This window comes from Erythrolamprus reginae, chromosome 1, assembly GCF_031021105.1.
Source record: "Erythrolamprus reginae isolate rEryReg1 chromosome 1, rEryReg1.hap1, whole genome shotgun sequence".
Classification (NCBI taxonomy): Eukaryota; Metazoa; Chordata; class Lepidosauria; order Squamata; family Dipsadidae; genus Erythrolamprus; species Erythrolamprus reginae.
In genome coordinates, this window is record NC_091950.1 from 312701169 (window position 1) to 312722047 (window position 20879).

Here is a 20879-nt window from a genome sequence, read left to right on the forward strand (position 1 = left end):
TGTGTAAAGTTTAGCTCAAGCAGACTGTCTTGTAAGTCTCACAAACCTGCTTAGCCATAGGGCCTGAGGTTTGTACTGCTTATGATTTTTTAAAAAATTCCTAAGTTTGCTGATAGTCTACATTACCTTGAATATTAGAAATTACTTTAGTTTCTGATTTCAAAGAAGAAACTGAATAAAAATGAAATAAAATGCTATTTAACTATGCTAGTTGAGACATAGGTTGACACACATTTTAATAATCACTTTAAGTTGGTCTTTCCAAGGACTAGAATGGCGTGTTCCAATAATTGCACAGTTGTTAAGCAATGGGTCCAGGAACAGTTAAACACCATCAAGTTCATCATTAAGCAGGAGGGAATATTGTGATGCTCATTATTTTCAGAATAATGGGTGTAAACAGGTAACAGAAGAAGTTGATTAGCTTTCCATGCACCATTGCAATTTACTTTTAGGTACGTAGTTATTCAAGACGTAGCTTGTATTCTTTGCTAGGCTTCTGCCCAAGATGTGTTACATACATGTTGGCTGCCAAGTCTATTTTAATGATTAATTCCTTTAGATTTCCTTTCACTTTTTAAATGATCTCTTGCTACATTTTACTGTCAAGCCTGAATCTGATTGGCGTGTGGAATTGTTTGGATCCTTGGGCTTTCTGCATTCAGCTTGACACATTTTGGAGATGAAGGAGCTGTCAGTCAAAACAGCACTCCTAACTGATGAGTCAATCACTTGGATGAATCAATTCACTTTGTTTACTTTTGTTAGTCATAAGAAACTGTAACAGTCAATACATAAATCTGAACAGTAATTATAAAACACATTTTATTGACTTCATATTGCAAGCTATTTTTAAGTGTGTACCTAGGACACTAAAAACAAATAACTTTTTTATTTCATATACTGTACTACCTGTTGTTATAATTATATATTTTATTAGCTATAAATTGAACTATTCACCATTTGACACTATTTTGCAATGGCTTATTTATTAAATAAATTACATGCTAGTCACGTCACCATAGTGATTAAAAATGATTAAAAAAATAGTTTACAAAAATAACACCCCAATAATGTAACACATGCCCAATGTCTAAAAATCATTCCACTTTGCAGTCAAATAAAGACAAGAACTAGGTTGAACAAAGGAAGATGGAGCCTGATTGCTGCGCAAATAACGTGGCCCTGTGCCATGTAGGGATATATAAGTGATGATGACAGGTTTTAATTGTACTCGGAAATCTGCTGGAAGCCAGCACAGTTCTTTGGAGTTTTAATGAGCATATTTAGAAATACCCAAAACTGCCAAATCCCTGCGTGAAAACATTTTCATAGATGGTCCTTAGTGGAACTATGACATTAGAAAAATTGCTGGTGTAAGCAGTGCTATGGCATTAGAAATCCTATGAGGAAGAGACCTTTGATTTAGTGTGGAACTTTTTGGCGCCAGCCTAAAACCAAATCATTGTAATTTCTAGACCCATCTTAGAAAGAGTGATTTTGGGCCAATCCCCCTCTCTCAGTCCATGACATCAGGCTCGGGTGACAACACTCCACTGGGGAAAAAAACCCCTATATCCTGCATTTGCTGGAAAATGGCAGAAGGAGAGAAAAAAAGAAGTTCTAAAAAGTTCTACAGCGTTAGAAAAACTTGCTGGTGTAGCAATGTATTGTCTGGGTTCTCTTTCTCACCTCTCTGCTTGCTGTTGCCAACTATTTCATCATAGATGGGGAAGCATCTGGGATGCGAAAGGCCAGCAATAAGGAAACAGGGTGGAAAATTGTAGTTGCCTACTCAGTTGAATGACATTGTAAATAACTAAATGACATTGTAAATATACAGAGTCCTTAGGGAGTTGGGTGACATACAAATAGAACTAATGAATAATCAATAAAATAAAATAATGGAGAAAATGGAGATCACCAGAGACTTTAGGGGAGGGGAAAGTCAGGTAAATGAAAAAATTAATGATGGATAACTGGCACATATTTCAGTCAATAAAATAAAATATACATTGCAAAGTAGCACAGAAAAGAATCAGTATATAGAGTCCAGATTAGGGCAAACCAGAGGTGGGTTCGAACTGGTTCTAAAGAATCAGTAGTAACTTGGCGGACTGGGTTGCTGGTTCTGACATTTACCCTGTTTCCCCGATAGTAAGACACCCCCGATTGTAAGACGTATCGGGGGTTTCAGGGGGGTCGGCTAATATAAGCTGTACCCCGAAAGTAAGACATATGTCTTACTTTCGGGGAAACACGGGTATTGCCGCCTCCCTCTCATCTAGCTGCGCGCTGCCTCCTGCCCACGTCCGCACCGTCCCCCTCTCCATACGTTGCCGCGTCTGCCACCTCCCTCTGATCTTAATGAGCGCTGCCTCCTGCCCACTTCCGCGCCGCCCCCTCTCCATACGTCACCGCGCCGTCCCCCTCTCCATACGTCACCGCGCCGTCCCCCTCTCCATACGTCACCGCACCGTCCCCCTCTCCATACGTCACCGTGCCGTCCCCCTCTCCATACGTCACCGCACCGTCCCCCTCTCCATACGTCACCACGCCGTCCCCCTCTCCATACGTCACCGCGCCGTCCCCTGCACTTGTCACTGCCGCCTCCTGCTTAAAATACGGTAATGCACACAGTATTAATCATACATCAGTAAAACATACACACTGGCATACTGGGGTATCATCTGCTGTTTTGTGGTGAATACAATACTGTTCAGGTTGTTAATAAATGTTAATTTTATGGTTAAAACAAAAAATTTGACAATTTTTTTTCCAATATAAGACATACCCCGAAAGTAAGACATAGTGGGGCATTTGGGGATAAAAAGAAAGTAAGACACTGTCTTACTTTCGGGGAAACACGGTAGGAGTGGGAATTATAGGCAAATGACAAACATTTGGAAACTCGCAGGAGAAGAAAGTGAAAGGGATGTTGTCTAAAAGCTACTACGCAAATAAGAAAAAACATAACCTGGCATTATTAAAATCAACACATTATGCAATTTATTCCATTAAATGCATTATAACTGCCAATTCCAGCAGACTACTCATCGATTGGGAATAGTAAGTTCTCAGGACAGCAGGTACTACAGAATTAAGCACTTAGAAATTAACAAAGTGCAAAGAAAATTGATTGTTTGATTTATAATTTAAATTTCTGCCCAAATTTAACAAATTACACATACAAATTAACATTACACAAACTGTCACCCTTTTTTAGGACAGCTGAGTTAAAAAGGACACATGCCCCTTTCTTTTCCAAGCAGATTCTTGATGGAAAACAATATGTTCTTACATATATAAAGCCCTGTGATTTATTACAAAATCAATGCTTGCTTCTTTTATTTCTATTATTAGAAGTTTACTAACATCTAAGCAATAAATCTGAAATGAAGGCACTTGCATTAGTTCTGTATAAGCATGTTTACTTGCCCAGACTGACTTGCACTAACTTGGATTTTACATTTAGGTTTACATTAAGATTTTTATTAATATTGATTGTTTCTTCATTGCTTATTTGACCCCTATGGCAATCATTAAGTGTTGTACCACATGATTCTTGACAAATGTATCTTTTTCTTTTACGTACGCTGAGAGCATATGCACCAAGACTAATTCCTTGTGTGTCCAATCACACTTGGCCAATAAAATTCTATTCTATTCTATTTTACATTTAGAATTCGACTTTCCCCAATACTCACATACTTACTGCATAACTTTCTGAAAATATACACTTTAGAGGCTGAAATGTGAAAATGTTCTCCTAAACATTATCTAAATCTAAATTTATTAAATGTATAGCAACAGAATTGTCCCCACTGAAACTAAAAGAAGATAATTAGTACTACCGTGTTTCCCCGATAGTAAGACACCCCCGATTGTAAGACGTATCGGGGGTTTCGGGGGGGGTCGGCTAATATAAGCCGTACCCCGAAAGTAAGACATATGTCTTACTTTCGGGGAAACACGGGGGGTATTGCCAGGGGGGGGAGCCCGATGACGTCGCTCCAAGCTCCCCGCGCGCCCCCTCGCCTTTGCCTCGCCGTGGCGCCACCGCCTCTTCCCCTGCCGAGGCTCGGCTGCAAGCGGCCAGCGAGGCCAACCGGCCCCGAGGCGAGCGGCCAGCGGATTCTTCGGTTCTGCCCTCCCAAACGTTGAGGAAGGTCGCCAAAGGAGGAGGGAAAAGAGGGAAAGAAAAGAGGAAGGAAGCGTCAAAAGCCACAAGAAGCAACGCTGTAGTCAAGGGAGAGGAGGCGGTGGCGGCGGAGGAGGACGGCTGAGAGAACCTCCCCTCCTCGTCTTTTGCCTGGGCGAAGAATGCCGGAGGCGCCTGTGGCCGCCCTGCACGGAGCTTGAAGGCAGCGCCTTCTTGTGCCGTCGCCGACGCCCCGACCATGGTGGCTCCGCCGGGCGGCTTTTATTAAGCAAAGGACGGGAGGGAGTTCCGCCGTCTCCCCCCCGTCCCCCATCCTTCTTCGCCACCGGGGCTGCTATGCGGGATGGCCTCGGCTGTGTTTGAGGGCACCTCGCTGGTGAACATGTACGTGCGGGGCTGCTGGGTGAACGGCATCCGGAGGCTGATCGTCAACCGGCGCGGGGACGAGGAGGAGTTCTTCGAGATCCGGACCGAGTGGTCGGACCGCAACGTCCTTTACTTGCACCGCAGCTACTCGGACTTGGGCCGCCTCTTCAAGCGCCTGCTGGACTCTTTCCCAGAGGATCGCCCCGAGCTGTCACAGTCCCCCTTCCTCCAAGGTTTGACGGACGCACCTCATTTTCTGACTTTCACCCCCCCTCCACCTCCCCTACTCCGTCCATCCTCTGCCCACGTCGCTACAAGGCGAGAGGAAGTTCCCTGAGAAGGAGCGGCGCTTCCTTTGCGCCACAGTTGAAGGATCGGGATGTGTGTGTGTGGGGGGGAAACTTTTCGCTTCCTTTCTAAACCTGTTTGCTGCCGAAGCTTTAAATAGACCCGACGTTTTCTCTGAATCCTTCCTTGTAAAGTACAGGGAAGCGAACCTTCGCCCGCCTCCTTTCCGGCAGCTCCCCGCGCACCCCTGCCTCCAATGTAAGACATACCCCTAAAGTAAGAGGTAGTGGGGCTTTTGGGGGTAAAAAGACACTGTCTTACTTTCAGGGAAACACGGTATATGATCAATTTGTCTACTATAACATTTATTAGAACTAAAATCACTCAATGCAAGGTTTAAAGGGAGAGAGTGGAAGTAGGTGGAGAGAGGTAGAGGTGGAGTTGAGAGAGGAAGGAAGGAAGCAGAGGTGGGCTGCTAAGGTGGAACAGTGACGTGTGCTCGTTCCCGTGGCTCTGAGTGCTAGCGGAGTCCAGCGCAATTATGCTATTGCACCTGAGCAGATAGTGAAATCGCACGCGGAGATACAGGTGCACCACATTAGATTTTATTTTGCCTTGTACGTCACTTTCTTGATACTTTCTTGATACACACACACACACACCCTTTTATATAACATTCTCACCTCAAAAAAGAATATTCTGGAGGAGGGCTGAACATAGCTACAAGGGTACTTGGAAGTTTAAAATGTACAATTAAACATGTTACTTAACAAACCAGAGCTGGTGTATTATCTTTGGTTTGGATTTTTTACCCCTATATTTTTATATAAGAACTTGGATTGTTTGATATTTCTCCCTTCAGGGGCGAAAAGCAATGGTCACAAAACACTCAATTTTCCCTCACAACCCTGTGAGGTGAGTTTATTATTTTATTTATTTATTGGATTTATAGGCCGCCCCTCTCTGAGGACTCGGAGTTGACCATTGTCACTCAATGATCTTTCATGAAGTCTATTGTTTAGATTTAAACATATAGAACTTTATTTTACGATGTGAGTGATATATTATGAATAGTTTCTTTTATTAAAGATACATATATAGAGAATTTTTAATTAGCTATATGATATAAGATTAAAATTTAAATAAAAGAGATTTTATTATTCTTTACATTGTCGTAACCTTTTGTAGTAAGATGGTGAGGGGAAAAAATTAATTTAGAATTTTAAGAATTGCTAATAATGTATAAAATTAACAGAAAATTTTACACGAGGAGAGATAAGACCCTCCATTGAGCAAGTAATGAGAAAAGAAAAGTTTGTATATGATTGATTTTAAGCATTGTTCTTGTGTTTATAACTATATATTGTTTTATTTCATGGTGGAGAAAAATCAAAAATCTTATACAGGGGGAAAAAAAGATCTTTCATGACTAACACAACACTCTTTAGTACCTGTCCAACATATTCAGGAATGACTACAGGGATGACACTGAAAAGAAACATTTTTTGTAGCATAAAAGCAGCAAAAAAAGAATGAATATATACCATCCGGATTAGGGTATACAGCGTACTATTCTGCAAGTGGTTCTAACATTTAGGAGTGGGTATTATAGGCAAATGACAAATATTTGGAAACTCACGTTAGAAGAAAGTGAAGGCCATGATGTGTAAAACGCTACGATGCAAATAAGAAAAAACATAATCCGGCATGATTCCAGTATTCCATACATGTTACTTTATTAAAATCTGCACATTGTGCAATTTCTTTCTTTCATTAAGTGCATTAGTGCTGTCAATTCCAGCAGATTACTCATCCATTGGGGATGATAACTTCTTGCGACATCAGGCACTAACAAGATTAAGCACTTAGAAATTAATAAAGCACAAAGAAAAATGATTACCGGTATTTATTTATCATTTAAATCTCTGCCCAATTCAACAATGACTCTAAGTGACATACAAATCAACATTACGGAGAGGGGCGGCATTCAAATCAAATCAAATCAAATCAAATCAAATCAAATCAAATCTGAACTGTTTGTCATCAGGCGGGGGTTGCAAGTTACCTCCGCTACTGGTCCTGATGTGCGTGCAGGTGGGCGCGTGCGTCTGGCAGGTGTGCACATATGATGGAGGAAGATTTGGCTTCTGCGCATGCACAGGAAAGAAATCTTGTGAGAAGACCCGTGGGCGGGCAAGATTTCGGTGATTTTTTTGCTTCTGCGCATGCGTGGAAGCAAAAAAATCACCAAAACCCACTGAAATCTCACACCCACGCGTCCTCTCGCAGATTTTTGTTTCCTGCGCATGCACAGAAGCCAAATCTCGCTCCAACGTGCACGCCCACCTGCCAGTCACCCGGAACTAAGCGCACACTCCATTTTTGCTACCGGAACTCCACCCCCAACCCTGTCCAGGTAGGAACTCAATACTGTTTGTCATCCTTTTTTTTAGGGCAGCTGAGTTACAAAGGAACTGATCTGTCCCCTTTCCTTTACAAGCAGATTCTTGATGGAAAACATTATCATAATCTTAGAATTATATGAAGCCTTGAGTCATCGCAAGATTAAGGCCTGCTTCTTTTATTATCATTATACTAACATCTAAGCAATAAATTTAAAATGAAGGCACTTGCATTTGTTCTTGTATAAGCATGTTTAGCTACCCAGGTTAGCTACCCACCCCAAGTCTACGGAGAGGGGCGGCATACAAATTTAATAAATAAATAAATAAATAAATAAATAAATAAATAAATAAATAAATAAATAAATAAATTTTACGTTTAGATTTACATTTTACATTTAGAACTCGGCCTTCCCCAATACACACATACTTATTGCTTAACTTTTCGAAAATATGCACTTTAGAGACTGAAGTGGCAAAAAGGTCTCCTGGACATGATCTAAATCTAAATTTCTTTAATGCACAGTACAGAATAGTCCTAACTATTGTGTTGCTTATACCGTTAATACTATTCCTCCCTTATTCCTCCTTCTCCAGGACACATGTAATTTCAAGAATATTTGTGGTTTGAATGACTAGAGCAGGGGTCAGTAAACACTCTAGGAGCCATTTGGACCAGTTTCTCACACACACAAAAAAAAGACATCTAAAATGAAGATTATTATTATTATTTATTATTATTATTTATTAGATTTGTATGCTGCCTCTCTCTGAAGACTCAGAGTAGCTAGATAATAATACATGTATCATTTTTTATCTTTATGCTATGTATAAAAAAAACTATAGTGTCTTGCATTTATGTAATCAATGAACTGCTAAAGAGAAAACAAATTTTTATTTCCGCATGCAACAAAAACATTTGGAACTCTGTAAACAAAGATGGGTCAATAAATAAGCTCAATAAATCGTGTGCTGGTGGGTGTCACACATTGGCGGTTGTGACGTATGTTTTGAGCGGCAGGGAGCCGCAGTAGAGGGATGAAAGAGCCACATGCGGCTCCAGGGCTGGGGTTTGCAGACACCCGGACTAGAGGGAGAATTCTGGTTCCTCCAACTTTTATACAAGCAGAAGCTTTTCTGAATTCTTTTTTGGGTACTTTGATTTCTAATCTTTCCTTTAGCTCAGTGGTTCTCAAACTGGGGATCAGGACCCCTTTGGGGGTCGAACAACAGTTTCACAGGGGTCGCCTGAGACCATGAGAAAAGACAAATTCCCCATGGTGTTAGGAACTAAAGCTTCTATTCTGGCGCCTTGGAACACATTTTTACAATCCAACCAATCAGGCGTTTACAGTGGGGGTGTTCCTATGACCTTCCTGCTAATTAGCTTAAAGCTCTGTTGGGAAAATTGGTGCTAGACTTATGGTTGGGGGTCACCACAACATGAGGAACTGTATTAAGGGTCGCGGCATTAGAAAGGTTGAGAATCACTGCTTTAGCTGTTGCTAAAGGTTGAGAATCACTGCTTTAGCTGGAGCCCTTCACTGGGCCTGATTTTGAAATGTGCTGTGCACACCTGCAGGCATTAGAATAAGCATTTCTTGTAGCATAAAAGTAGTGTAAAAAAGAATGAACATCCACATTAGGTGTACGGAGAGGGGAGGCATACAAATCTAATAAATAATAATAATAATAATAATAATAACTATTGTGTACTATTCTGCAAGTGGTCCTAACATTTACAAGCGAGTATTATAAGCAAACGACAAACCTTTGGATGATGTCTAAAACGCTGCTATGCAAATAAGAAAAACAAAATTTGCTATGGTTCCAGTTTCCCATACATGTTACTTCATTAAAATCAACACGTTATGCAATTTTATTTCTTTCCTTAAACGCATTAGAGCTGCCAACTCCAGCAGACTTCACTCACCTACTAAGGGTGATAACTCCTTGAGACATCAGGTACTACAGATTTAAGCACTTAGAAATTAATAGAGTACAAAGAAAAATGATTATTTCTAATTTAAATGCCTGCCCAATTCAATGACTCCAAATACTGTACAAATTAACAATTACATGATGTGTTTGACATATTTTCTTAGAACAGCTGAGTTATAAAGGACCCAAGCCCTTCCCTTCCCTTACCTTTCTCCCTCACAAGCCTGTGAGGTTGGTTGAGCTAAGCAAGACGGAGTGGAGTAGAATGGAAACAGCAGTGGATTGCTCCCGGTTTGGCGAATTAATAGCGGCAGTGGCGGGAGGCTCCGCCCACCTGCCCGGGAGGCTTCTGCGAACGATTAATTGCTCTATCAGGAAATTTCTCTTACTTCTACGTTGCTTCTCTGCTTGATTAATTTCCACCCACTGCTTCTTGTTCTGCCTTCAGGTGCTTTGAAGAATAGCTTGACTCCCTCTTCTTTGTAGCAGCCCTTGAGATACTGGAATACTGCTATCATGTCACCCCTATTCCTTCTCTTCATTAAACTAGACATACCCAATTCCTGACTGGCCTGACTGACAGAAGACTTGATCTCTTTAGTGTTCAAGAACAAGGGTGGCGCAGTGGTTGGAGGGCAGCACTGAGGGCTTTTTCAGCTAACTGCTAGCTGTAGTTCAGCAGTTCAAATCTCACCACCGGCTCAAGATTGACTCAGCCTTCCCGCACCGGATTGTTGGGGGCAATATGCTGATTTTGTAAATTGCTTAGAGGGATGTAAAAGCACTATGAAGCAATATACAGTATTCCCTCGATTTTTGCGGGTCCGAACTTCGCAAATAGCCTATTTATTTATTTATTAGATTTGTATGCCGCCCCTCTCCGTAGACTCGGGGCGGCTCTACCACGGTTTTTCAAAAAAATATTAATTTAAAAATACTTTGCATTGTTTCTTCTATACCACAGTTTTTCCCACCCGATGATGTCATACATCATCGCCAAACTAATATTTTTTGCAAATAAATAACAAAAAAAAAATTATTGTTAATAAATAATTCTGTTTATAAATATCAGGATCACTAAGTGTCTTATTCAATGGTAAGTACCAGTAATAATGGTGAGTAAATGGTTCTTAAGGGAATGGGAAATGGTCATTTAGGGGTTTAAAGTGTTAAGGGAAGTCTTGTGATACTGTCCATAGCCAAAAATGGTGTATTTACTTCCGCATCTCTACTTTGGGGAAATTCGACTTTCGCAGGCAGTCTCGGAACGCATCCTCCGCGAAAATCGAGGGAACACTGTATAAGTCTAAATGCTATTGCTATAGTGCCTGTCCCACATGTTCACCGCTATAGCAATGACGCTGAGAAGCAGCAGTTCTTGCATAATTCAAAGAAATGCATATAACATATGAAGAAAAAGGGGGCTGTAGAGACGTCAACCCTGAATTATCCATCTGCCTTATTGCCCATGAATTCAGGTTGATGAACAATGTGCTCCTAAGATAACATCTTGTTTCCGCTTCCCAATGAGGCTGGAATGTCTCTGTTCCACCTGAATCCCATTGCATTCCAATTAAGAGGGAGAACTCAATAAACCGTGGCGGCTGTTTGTTTTTCTGTCCTACCTGTTCCTGTTCACTACATAATACAAATGGTTTTCAGGAGAAGAAGGAAAACTACATGGGGCTACCATGAAAAGAATCCAGAAGCTTCAGCTAATAAAAAATTTGGTTGCAAACAATCTTGGGCACCCAAAGAACGGGGTATATAACCCCTCTACTACCTGAGATGCACTGGGTGCCCATCTGCTTCCAGATCCAATTCGAGGTGATGGTTATGTCCCTTAAAACCTGTACAAGGTATGGAGTAGGGCCGTGATGGCAAACCTATGGCACACGTTCCACAGGTGGCATATGGAGCCATATCTGAGGGCATGCAGGGCCTTGACCTATGTCATCTCCACATGCACAATGGTCAGCTGATTTTTGGATTCTGGAGGGCAAGTGAGGCTGTTTTCGCCCTCCCCAGGCTTCAGGAAAGCCTCCGGACCCTGTGGATGGTGAAAAACAGGCCCAATGGACTTACCGGAAGTTCAGAAACCAACTTCTGGTAGGCCCTTTTGGGCCGTTTTTCACCCTCCTGAAAAGCCTCCTGAAGCCAAAAAATAGCCCAACGGGCCTACTGTAAGTCTGGAGCCAGCATGGGGGGTGGGGTTGTGTGCACAAGCGCAGGGAGAGGGCATTGCATTATGGCTGTGGGCATGCCTGCACGTCCTATTGGCACCCAAGCAAAAAAAGAAGAAGATTCTCAATCACTGGAATAGGGTTACCTATGGAATTATCTTCATCTCATTACATCAGCCTATCCCACATAGTCAGGTAGGAAAAGTATTCTGTGGGCTTGGTCAAATAAATAATTCTGTCTGGTAGGGTCCCAGGAAGAGAGCGTTCTCTGCTGTGCCCCCACCCTGTGGAACACTCCCCCCCAGAAGTAACACAGGCCCCCCACCCACTCGACCTTTCATGAAGATGTACAAACATGGCTCTATGCCCTTGCTTCAGATGTGCAGAGAAACCTGCAGCCATAGGGCTAGTTAGCTCCTTGAAAGTGCCCCCTAACTTTAAACATTGCTTTGCCTTTTTAAACTTTTTAATCTTTTAGATTTTTAGATCTTCCCAGCTCTTAACTTGCAGGCTCTTTCATTGTTTTTCTCTGAAAAAAATGTTTTCCAAGCCCTATGTCTTTGCAGTTTTTTTTTTCATTTCTCTATTTGCTCCGAATGCTTCTTTCCAGCTCTAACCCCAGATCTTAACGGCTTACAAGCTCTTTCATTGTTACTCTCTCCGAATAAGGGTGTTTTTTTAAAGGTCTAACGAGGGGATAAAATAATGTGCTGAAGCTGATCAGACTAAGGACTCTAGCCAGATAAATATCTGGTAGGTAGATTTTTTTTGCCCCTATTTTCCTCCCCAAAAACTAAGGTGCATCTTATACTCTGATGCGTTTTATACAGTACTCTGAAAAATATGATTGATAGATAGATAGAGAGAGAGAGAGAGTACAGAACTTTAATGATGGATTAACTTAATTTAATTAATTTATTAGATTTGTATGCCCTCCCTCTCCGTGGACTCGGAGCGGCTAACTTCTAATTTGCTAGCCTAAGTAACACCCATATATAAACAATATGCTGTGTACATTATGTCTTCTCATATCTATCTAATATTAGCAGTCTCAGGCAGGCAGTATAGACAGGTACATTGGAACTCAGAATTTTGAAGTAATAGTTCAAAAAGAAGACAACAGAAATAGAGCAAATTGAATGAGAAGAAAGAAGTAGAGAAAGAACAAAAAGAAGTACTAGGAAGAAATGGTGTGTATAATGCAATGCAATCCAAACTTTCATTTGAAAGATCTACAAATCCTGACATTTTTAAAAATCAAAATATAGGGTGTTCGTGAAAAGTATATAAAAATGTGATCTAATTACACTGTAAACTCTTTCTATGCATTCATTCCTAATATAAATTATGAACAACATAACAGTGGTTATTTTAATAGTAGATGCAGCAAATTTAAAAGATAAAGGATTTTTACAAATTAATCACATTTGTGTGTAAATGCGTACATGTTTATGTTTTATGTGTTGTATCTATGTATATGTTTGCATTATACCTATGTTATGTGTATGTGTGTGTATCACAACTATTTGCAAAATTAATATCGACAGTGCTTCTTTCTGCAGCCACATATGTCACTGAAATAATAATAAAATAACCCAAAATCTAACCAATTAATGTTACAGATATATGAAACTAGCCATTATCAGAACATCATTTATCAATGGGTTTTTTGGTGGGGCCTAGTTCTTTTACGTACAACTGGTATAAGATACTGAATAATCTAAACCACATTTAGATCATTATCGACAAACAAAATTTACCCCAACCTACCATCTGAGAATGTCATTCTTGGATAGATGCCGAGGCCCTCAAATTCAAAAGGGTCAATATCCATTACATTGACCGTGTGGTATCTCTTTAAGTGAGAGCAACGGATATCTGCCAGTTGTTTAAGACAGTGTTTCTCAACCTTAGCAACAACATGCTGGCTGTGGAATTCTGGCTGTTGAAGTCCACACAGCTTAAGTTTGCCAAGATTTGCCTTACTTATTTCTCACTTTTATTATTTTTACAAATAACTCAAAGCAGGTAACCTACCTAATATTCCTTCCTCCACCTATTTTCCCCACAACAACAACCCTGCAGTGATGAGCTTGACTGAGAGTATGGGACTGGCTAAAAGACTGTTAATTTATGCCTAAGGCAGGACCAGAACTTAAGAGCCTCTGTAAGCACGATGAGCAGTTCTCAACCTGTGGGTCCTGACCATTTTGGGGGTCGATCGTCCCTTTCATAGGGGTCGTCTAAGACAGTGTTTCCCAACCTTGGCAACTTGAAGAGATCTGGACTTCAATTCCCAGAATTCCCCAACCAGCGTTCGCTGGCTGGGGAATTCTGGGAGTTGAAGTCCAGATCTCTTCAAGTTGCCAAGGTTGGGAAACACTAGTCTAAGAACATCGGAAAACACATATTTCTGATGGTCTCGGGAACCAAGACATCGCTCCTCTATCCGTTTCCAGGTGGGTCCACCCACAGGCAAACAGACTACTGAAAAAAAATAAATCTGTCCCGTAGGAACTTCTGAGCAAGCACAGAAACCAAATTGCTGACACTGGGCATGCACTGCCATCTTGTTTTTTGGCTTCTTTTTCTTTTTTCGCAATAAAAAAAACAATCTGCACTGCGCATGTGCTCAAAGCACACCCACACCCAGGAGGCGTGGCCACGCATTGCAGGAGGAAGCGAACCAGAAGCAATGTACATTCAGAACCTGCCCGAGTTTCCTAATACAGTGGTACCTCTACCTAAGAACACCTCTACTTAAGAACTTTTCTAGATAAGAACCGGGTGTTCAAGATTCTTTTGCCTCTTCTTAAGATTTATTTTCTACTTAAGAACCTGAGCCTGGAAAAATTTCCCAGGAAATTTGAGAGTGGCACGAAGGCCTGGCCAGTTTCCTGCCATTCCCCCTGGGTTTCTTTCTCTGGCGCAGTGTATGGGAGGCAGCCTTGCACCAGGTGTATGGGAGGCGCGTGCTCCTCCTTGCCACCTCAGAGTCCCTCTTTTTTTAAAAAAAGCCTTAAAGTTTTGGACTTTTTTGATTCCCTTCACCTCGCCTTCTTCCTTCGGCAGCGACTGTCCTCCTCCTCCTCTTCTTCCTCCTTCTCCTCCCACCCAAATTCTGAGCTTTTATTTGTTTCCTAATGGGTTTGCACGTATTATTTGCTTTAACATTGATTCCTATGGGAAAAATTGCTTCTACTTACAAATTTTTCTACTTAAGAACCTGGTCACGGAACGAATTAAGTTCTTAAGTAGAGGTACCACTGTATTATTATTTTATGGCTGGGGGCAGGGACGGATTCCCAATCCTGCTGCTACCGGTGCACAGGAAGCAAAATCTCACGAGGGGATGTTTGGGTGCGCAAGATTTCAGCAATTCCTTTTGCTTCTGCGCATGAAGAATCACGAGTTTTTGCTTCCTGAGCATGCACAGAAGTAAAAAAAAAAAGGTGGGATGTGTGCGTGCAGAAGAAGGGAACCTGTGCGTGCAGCATAACTTTCCCTACCTTATCCGTACTGGTAGCAGCCTGGCTCTCAGGCTGGTTGAGAAAGAATACCATAAGCACGAATCCCAGCGGCAGATAAGGTCCCACAGAGTTGGCCTTCTCCGGGTCCCGTCGACTAAGCAATGCCGTCTGGCGGGACCCAGGGGAAGAGCCTTCTCTGTGGCGGCCCCAGCCACCTGGAATCAACTCCACCCGGAGATTAGAACTGCCCCCACCCTCCTCGCCTTTCGCAAGTTATTGAAAACCCACCTATGTGGCCAGGGGAAAATTGATATACCTCCTAGCTTTTGCAATTTAGGTATGGTTTGATTGGGTTGTGTGATTATTTTAATGACAAGGGTTTTTAATTGTTTTTTAAGTATTGGATTTGTATACTTTATTATTGTTGTGAGCCGCTCCGAGTCTCCGGAGAGGGGCAGCATTCAAATCAAATCAAATCAATCAATAAATAAAATAAGCCACAACAAACCTGACCCATTCAATATAGGGGTCCCATTCTCCTATATTGCTGTTATCAACAAAGCAAATGACTGACATGGCCTCCCAAAAAAACACTGCTACTTGCTAGGGAAATGAGCTTGTCAGCTTCAGGGATTGAGGTGCGATGTGAAGTCAGGAGCTGAAGCACATGTTAAGAGATGTTTAGAGACGCAGGCAATGGAGACATGAAACCTTTTCAGGTAGGGACCTTTGACCTCTGGAGATGGTCACTAACACTAGAGGAAGGTTGTTGTTTTGCTAATTACAGTTAGTCCTCGACTTACAACTATTCATTTAGTGACCATTCAAAGTCACAATGGCATTGAAAAAAAGCGACTTATGCCCATTTTTCACACAACTGTTGCAGCATCTCCACAGTCTCGTGATCAAAATTCGGATACTTCACTGTAAAGCGTTTACAGTGAAAAAACATAAATAGATTTAGGGAAGATGATTACACTGCTTTTGCAGTGAGAATTACACTGGTTTTGCAGTGAAATACAAATAGAGTAGGGCACTATGATTACACTAGCTTTGCAGTGAAAATATAATTAGAGTAGGGAAATATAATAGAACAGTGTGAGAATAGACAGAATGGTGGATGTGTTGAGAACATTTTGTTAAAGATTTGTTGAATAACAGAAATTTGTACTGATTAGGCGGCTTGATATCTGAATATTATATTTTAATTAAGAGTCACATAATGTGTTTTATAAATTAATTTAGTTAATACATATTACATAATGATAAAAGTTAAGTAGACTTAATGGATATAATTTGGTTTCTTTCTTTTTCCGGGAATGCCATTGAGCTATGATAATATTTTGTAAGATTTAGATGATATGTATGGATAATTAATGTTTCAAAGTAAGTAATTTTTCTTCTAAGTACAATTAGTATAAGAAAAGAGTTAAGAAATATTTATCAGGTAAATAAGGATGCATGACAATTGAAAATAATCACAATGGCCTAAATTTAATAGATGAGTGAAAAGATGAGTGAAAGCAATAAATGTGTATAAGGATGTTGAAAAATTCTCTATTGGAGTATGCAGGTGATAACAGATAAGGAGGCAGCACTTGTATGATAAATATCAAAAGTAATTCTAAAATTATCGTATTGAAGATTGAAGGTATGTCATATTGTATGTGTTTAAAAGTGGAGAAAAATAAAAAAAATTATACAGGGAGAAAAAAAATTGGATACTTGGCAACTGGCTCATATTTAGGTTCCAAGATCGTGGGATCATCTTTTGTGACCTTCTGCCAAGCAAAGTCAATTCAGCAGCCATATTCACTTAACAAGAGTGTCGCTAACTTAACTGTTGTGATTCACTTAACAACTGTGGCAAGAAAGGTCTTAAAATGGGGCAAAACTCACTTAACAATTGTCTGGCTTAACAGTAGAAACGCTGGGCTCAATTGTCATCGTATGTCGAGGACTATGTTTGTACTTGTTGCTTCTGTTAATCTCCCATGCCATATTCCATGAAATTCTAAGCTCTATGCTTACTTAAAGGAGGAAGCTGATCCTGCCCATGTTCTTTACTTAATTAACTAATCCAGCAAGTGTTCAAGGTTAATCAATCATACCCACTAGTCCTTATCGTACTAACACCAGTTCTCTTCCAACCTCCCACATTCCTTGCTGCAGGCTTTTTACGAATTCATTGACTAGAATAGAAGTGCTTCATAAAAGGATTTGTATATGTATTGAAATCAGTCATCTGCACAAGCCAGTCCAAGTATCTCAGCTGCCATGTGAAAGTTAAATCCTTAGCATCAGCACATTTTGAATCCACCCCATGTAGCTCTTTTGTGTTACTTTTGGAAATCTGCAAAAGACCAAGCAGGCATAAACAAAATGGAACAATAATGACATTGCAATCTTAAGGGTTTTTGAAAACATAGCTAATACCAGTCTTGCTGTGTTCTGAAATCAGAGCCAAAATTCTCATCAAACATTTGGAAAGACAACCCTAGTCAGATGAAGAATTGAAGCTTCAAGAGAGACAGATGTTGTTTTGATGGTGTACTGCAAAGAGCACAACAGTCATTCTAGGTTATAATATAGCTTACAATAAGTTCAGGCACGTCTTGATTAAACCAGGCAATATAATAAGTGCAAGTAAACAACCCGCACCTCACATGCAAAATGATGCAAAGGGCCATTGTTCAAGGATAAGATCAAAGTGCTGTAGCAGATGGAGACTTACTTGGACCAGGAAAAAACTGCATTAAAACCTAGTTACTACTGCTTGAATGAGAGAGTTGAGACTCTTTCTTTCTTTCTTTTTATTTATTTCTTTCTTTTTTTCTCTTTCTCTCTTTCTTTCCCTCCCTCCCTCCTTATCTATTTATTGATTTGTTTGTTTGACTTATATGCCGCCCAATCACATAGGGACTCAGGTGAGAGAAGTATGGACATGGGGATGGGGGTAGTTGGTTCTAAAGAGCTGGGGCAGCCACAGAGAAGGACCTTTCTTGGAACCCCACCAACTTGTCAATTAAGACTTCAGGCTAGAAACAGGGGGGAACTGAGTTCTAGTGCTGCCTCAGGCACAAAGCCAGCTGGTGATCTTCAGCCAGGCACTCTCCTTAAACAAGGGAGTAGGCAGGAGGCAATGGCAAACTACTTCTAAAATCTTGCCAGGAAAACCGCAGGGATTTTCCTGGCAGTCATTTAGGGATCAAGACCAATTCCAAGGCGCAAACCCTGCCTCTCATTGCTTAAGCTTTATACACACCACACAGACATATGCCACCAAGCTAAAATAGAACAAGCAAAATTCTCCTCCGTGGTCTGTGTGTGTGTGTATATATATATACATACTGCTCAAAAAAATAAAGGGAACACTCAAATAACACATCCTAGATAGGAATAAAGGAAATATCCTCATTGAATACTTTGTTCTGTACAAAGTTGAATGTGCCCAACAGCATGTGAAATTGATTGTCAATCAGTGTTGCTTCCTAAGTGGACAGTTTGATTTCACAGAAGTTTGATTTACTTGGAGTTATATTGTGTTGTTTAAGTGTTCCCTTTATTTTTTTTTAGCAGTGTATATACAGTATGTGTGTGTGTGTGTGTATATGTGTGTGTACACACACACACACACATATATATACACATACCGTGTTTCCCCGAAAATAAGACACTGTCTTATATTAATTTTTGCTCCAAAAGTTGTGCTATGTCTTATTTTCAGGGGGTGCCTTATATTTCTGGGCAGCGGCGGCCAAGGCTCAGCCCCTTCGACGGACCCATCTTTTTTCGGTGCCGGCGTCACTTGGGGAGGAACCCTTGGTAGCCATGGGCGTGCCTCCGGATCCAGAGGCAGAAGACAGCCTGACGGATGGGTGGCTACCCGCCTTCAGCAACAAAGGGGGCTGATGGTTTGGGGCTGGTCAGCGTTGGGAGCTGCTCCTCCGCTATCGGGATGCCACCGCTGATTTCGCTGCTGTTGATTTCGCTGTCGCCAGGCCTCTCAGCTGTCTGGCGGCCCACGTGTCTTCTGCCGGTCGCAGCGGCGCAGCAGCGGCCAACAGAAGACACGTGGGCCACCAAACAGCTGAGAGGCCCGTCGGCAGCGAAATCGGCGGTGGCATCCCAAAAGCGGAGGAGCAGTTCCCGACGCTGACCAGCCCAAACTGTCAGCCCCCTTTAGTGCTGCTGCAGGCAGGTAGCCACCCATCCGTTGAGCTGTCTTCTGCCTCCGGATGTGGAGGCACGCCCATGGCCTCCGAGGGCTCCTCCCCAAGCGACGCCGGCGCCGAAAAAAGATGGGTCCGGCGAGGGGGCTGAGCCTTGGTCGCCGCTGCCCAGATTGCACCTCCTGCCCCGCAGCAGCCAACAGAAGACACAGTGGCAAGACCTGCAGCGGCAGAAGTCCTATGAGCCACCAAGCAGCTCTGTTTTGGGGTTAAGTAAAACCAGGAATGGAGGAGGGAGGGGGGGGAGGAAGAAAGGAAGCATCTCTATTTCGCGGTCTCAGAATGGTACCGTATGTAAACTTGACTACGCCTTATTTTCAGGGGGTGCCTTATATTAGCAAATTCTGCAAAACCTCTGACATGCCTTACTTTCGGGAAACGTCTTATTTTCGGGGAAACACGGTACATATACATATATTTATTTATTTATTTATTGGATTTCTATGCCGCCCCTCTCCGGTATACATACATACATACATACATACATACTTACTTACTTACTTACTTATTTTGACTTCTATGCCGCCCAATCCCGAAGGACTCAGGGCGGCTTACAAGACTATGAAATTACAATAACAGCAACAATAAAAAGAAGTGAAGAAAAAGGAACTAATATCTAAAATACTAATTCAAACAAAGGACAATTCAACAGCATACATACTAGTCATTCATATATACATTCATGTATGTATGTATGTATGTATGTATGTATGTATGTATGTACGTACAGTATATACGCACACATGCATACATACACATACTGATAGTATTACTGCCAGCATCTTCCCTCAAGAAAAAACAGGAATGAGAAAGTTTGAATTGACGAAACGACTTGCAAAGTTTCCGGGCTGTTTTGTTTCTCTTGACTAAAACGCTATTGTTCCAGTTCCTCGCAACTGGAAAGTTACGGACGACGGCACATTACCTGCATCTGTCAACTTTGCAAGCAAGCCCGCCAATCCGGATTCGCCCGTTTTACCTGTCTGGTCTGGAGGTCCGCGAGGGCTCCCGCAAGCGGTGCTTTCTTCGGTCTCGCCGTGGCTTTTCGGACGGAGGTCCTCCTTGTTCGGCCCGAGTAACATGGCTGGAGCCTGAGAGAAGCCCACTGGGGGCCCTTGGAGACTCGAGACGCCTTTCTTTTTACAGGAGGGCCGCCTTCCTCAGGCGCTCCACACCGGCTTGGAGTCCCGCCGCCCCGCTCATGGCAGCAGGATGAAATCTGAAAGTTACTCAAAGCGATCCGCGAGTAAACTTTTTTTTTTCTTTCCGCTGCCTCAGGCTTTGCCCTTTTCGGTGACCCGGCCTGTTGCTATTCTGGCGGAGCCTATCAGCGGCGCGAAAGGGAGGGATTCCCCCCCCCCTCCTGAGCCCAGACCTATTGTTTTCGTTTTGAACAAATAGCTGAGAAACCGAAGAGGAGGAAGGTACAATGAGTATTTTACATCCCCCCTCCTCGCTCCTATTTACTCCGCCCGCTCCCACCCCACTGTTTCTGTATGTGTGTGTGTGTTTAACAGCTGAAGTACTTGCAGGGCCTACATAAACAGGCCAAACGAGAGCACTCAGGGAACCGTCCTGTGGGCGCACGACAATAATTTTGTTTGTTTGTTTGTTTGTTTGTTTATCTATCTATCTATCTATCTATCTATCTATCTATCTATCTATCTATCTATCTATTTATTTATTTATTAGATTTGTATGCCGCCCCTCTCCGTAGACTCTTTTTTTTAATCCTTCTGAGAGGTTATAGAAATGTGGGAGTTACCTAAAAGGCAAATCCAATGTTTATTTGCTTCTCCCCCCCATCCCCAATAAAGGATGCTCTGCTGAGGAGA

At 41.9% G+C, this 20879-nt stretch overlaps 1 protein-coding gene across 1 annotated transcript in view; it reads right to left on the minus strand.

The window, feature by feature from the left end:
• The window catches only part of SLC2A12 (solute carrier family 2 member 12), a 31136-nt gene extending 10622 nt beyond the window's left edge, over positions 1-20514 (minus strand). Inside the window, exon 1 of the mRNA XM_070733554.1 lies at positions 20024-20514. Coding sequence (XP_070589655.1) covers positions 20024-20126 — 103 coding nt within the window. The 5' untranslated portion in view covers positions 20127-20514. The remainder of the gene's footprint in view (positions 1-20023) is intronic.
• Between the last annotated feature and the right edge of the window lie 365 nt (positions 20515-20879).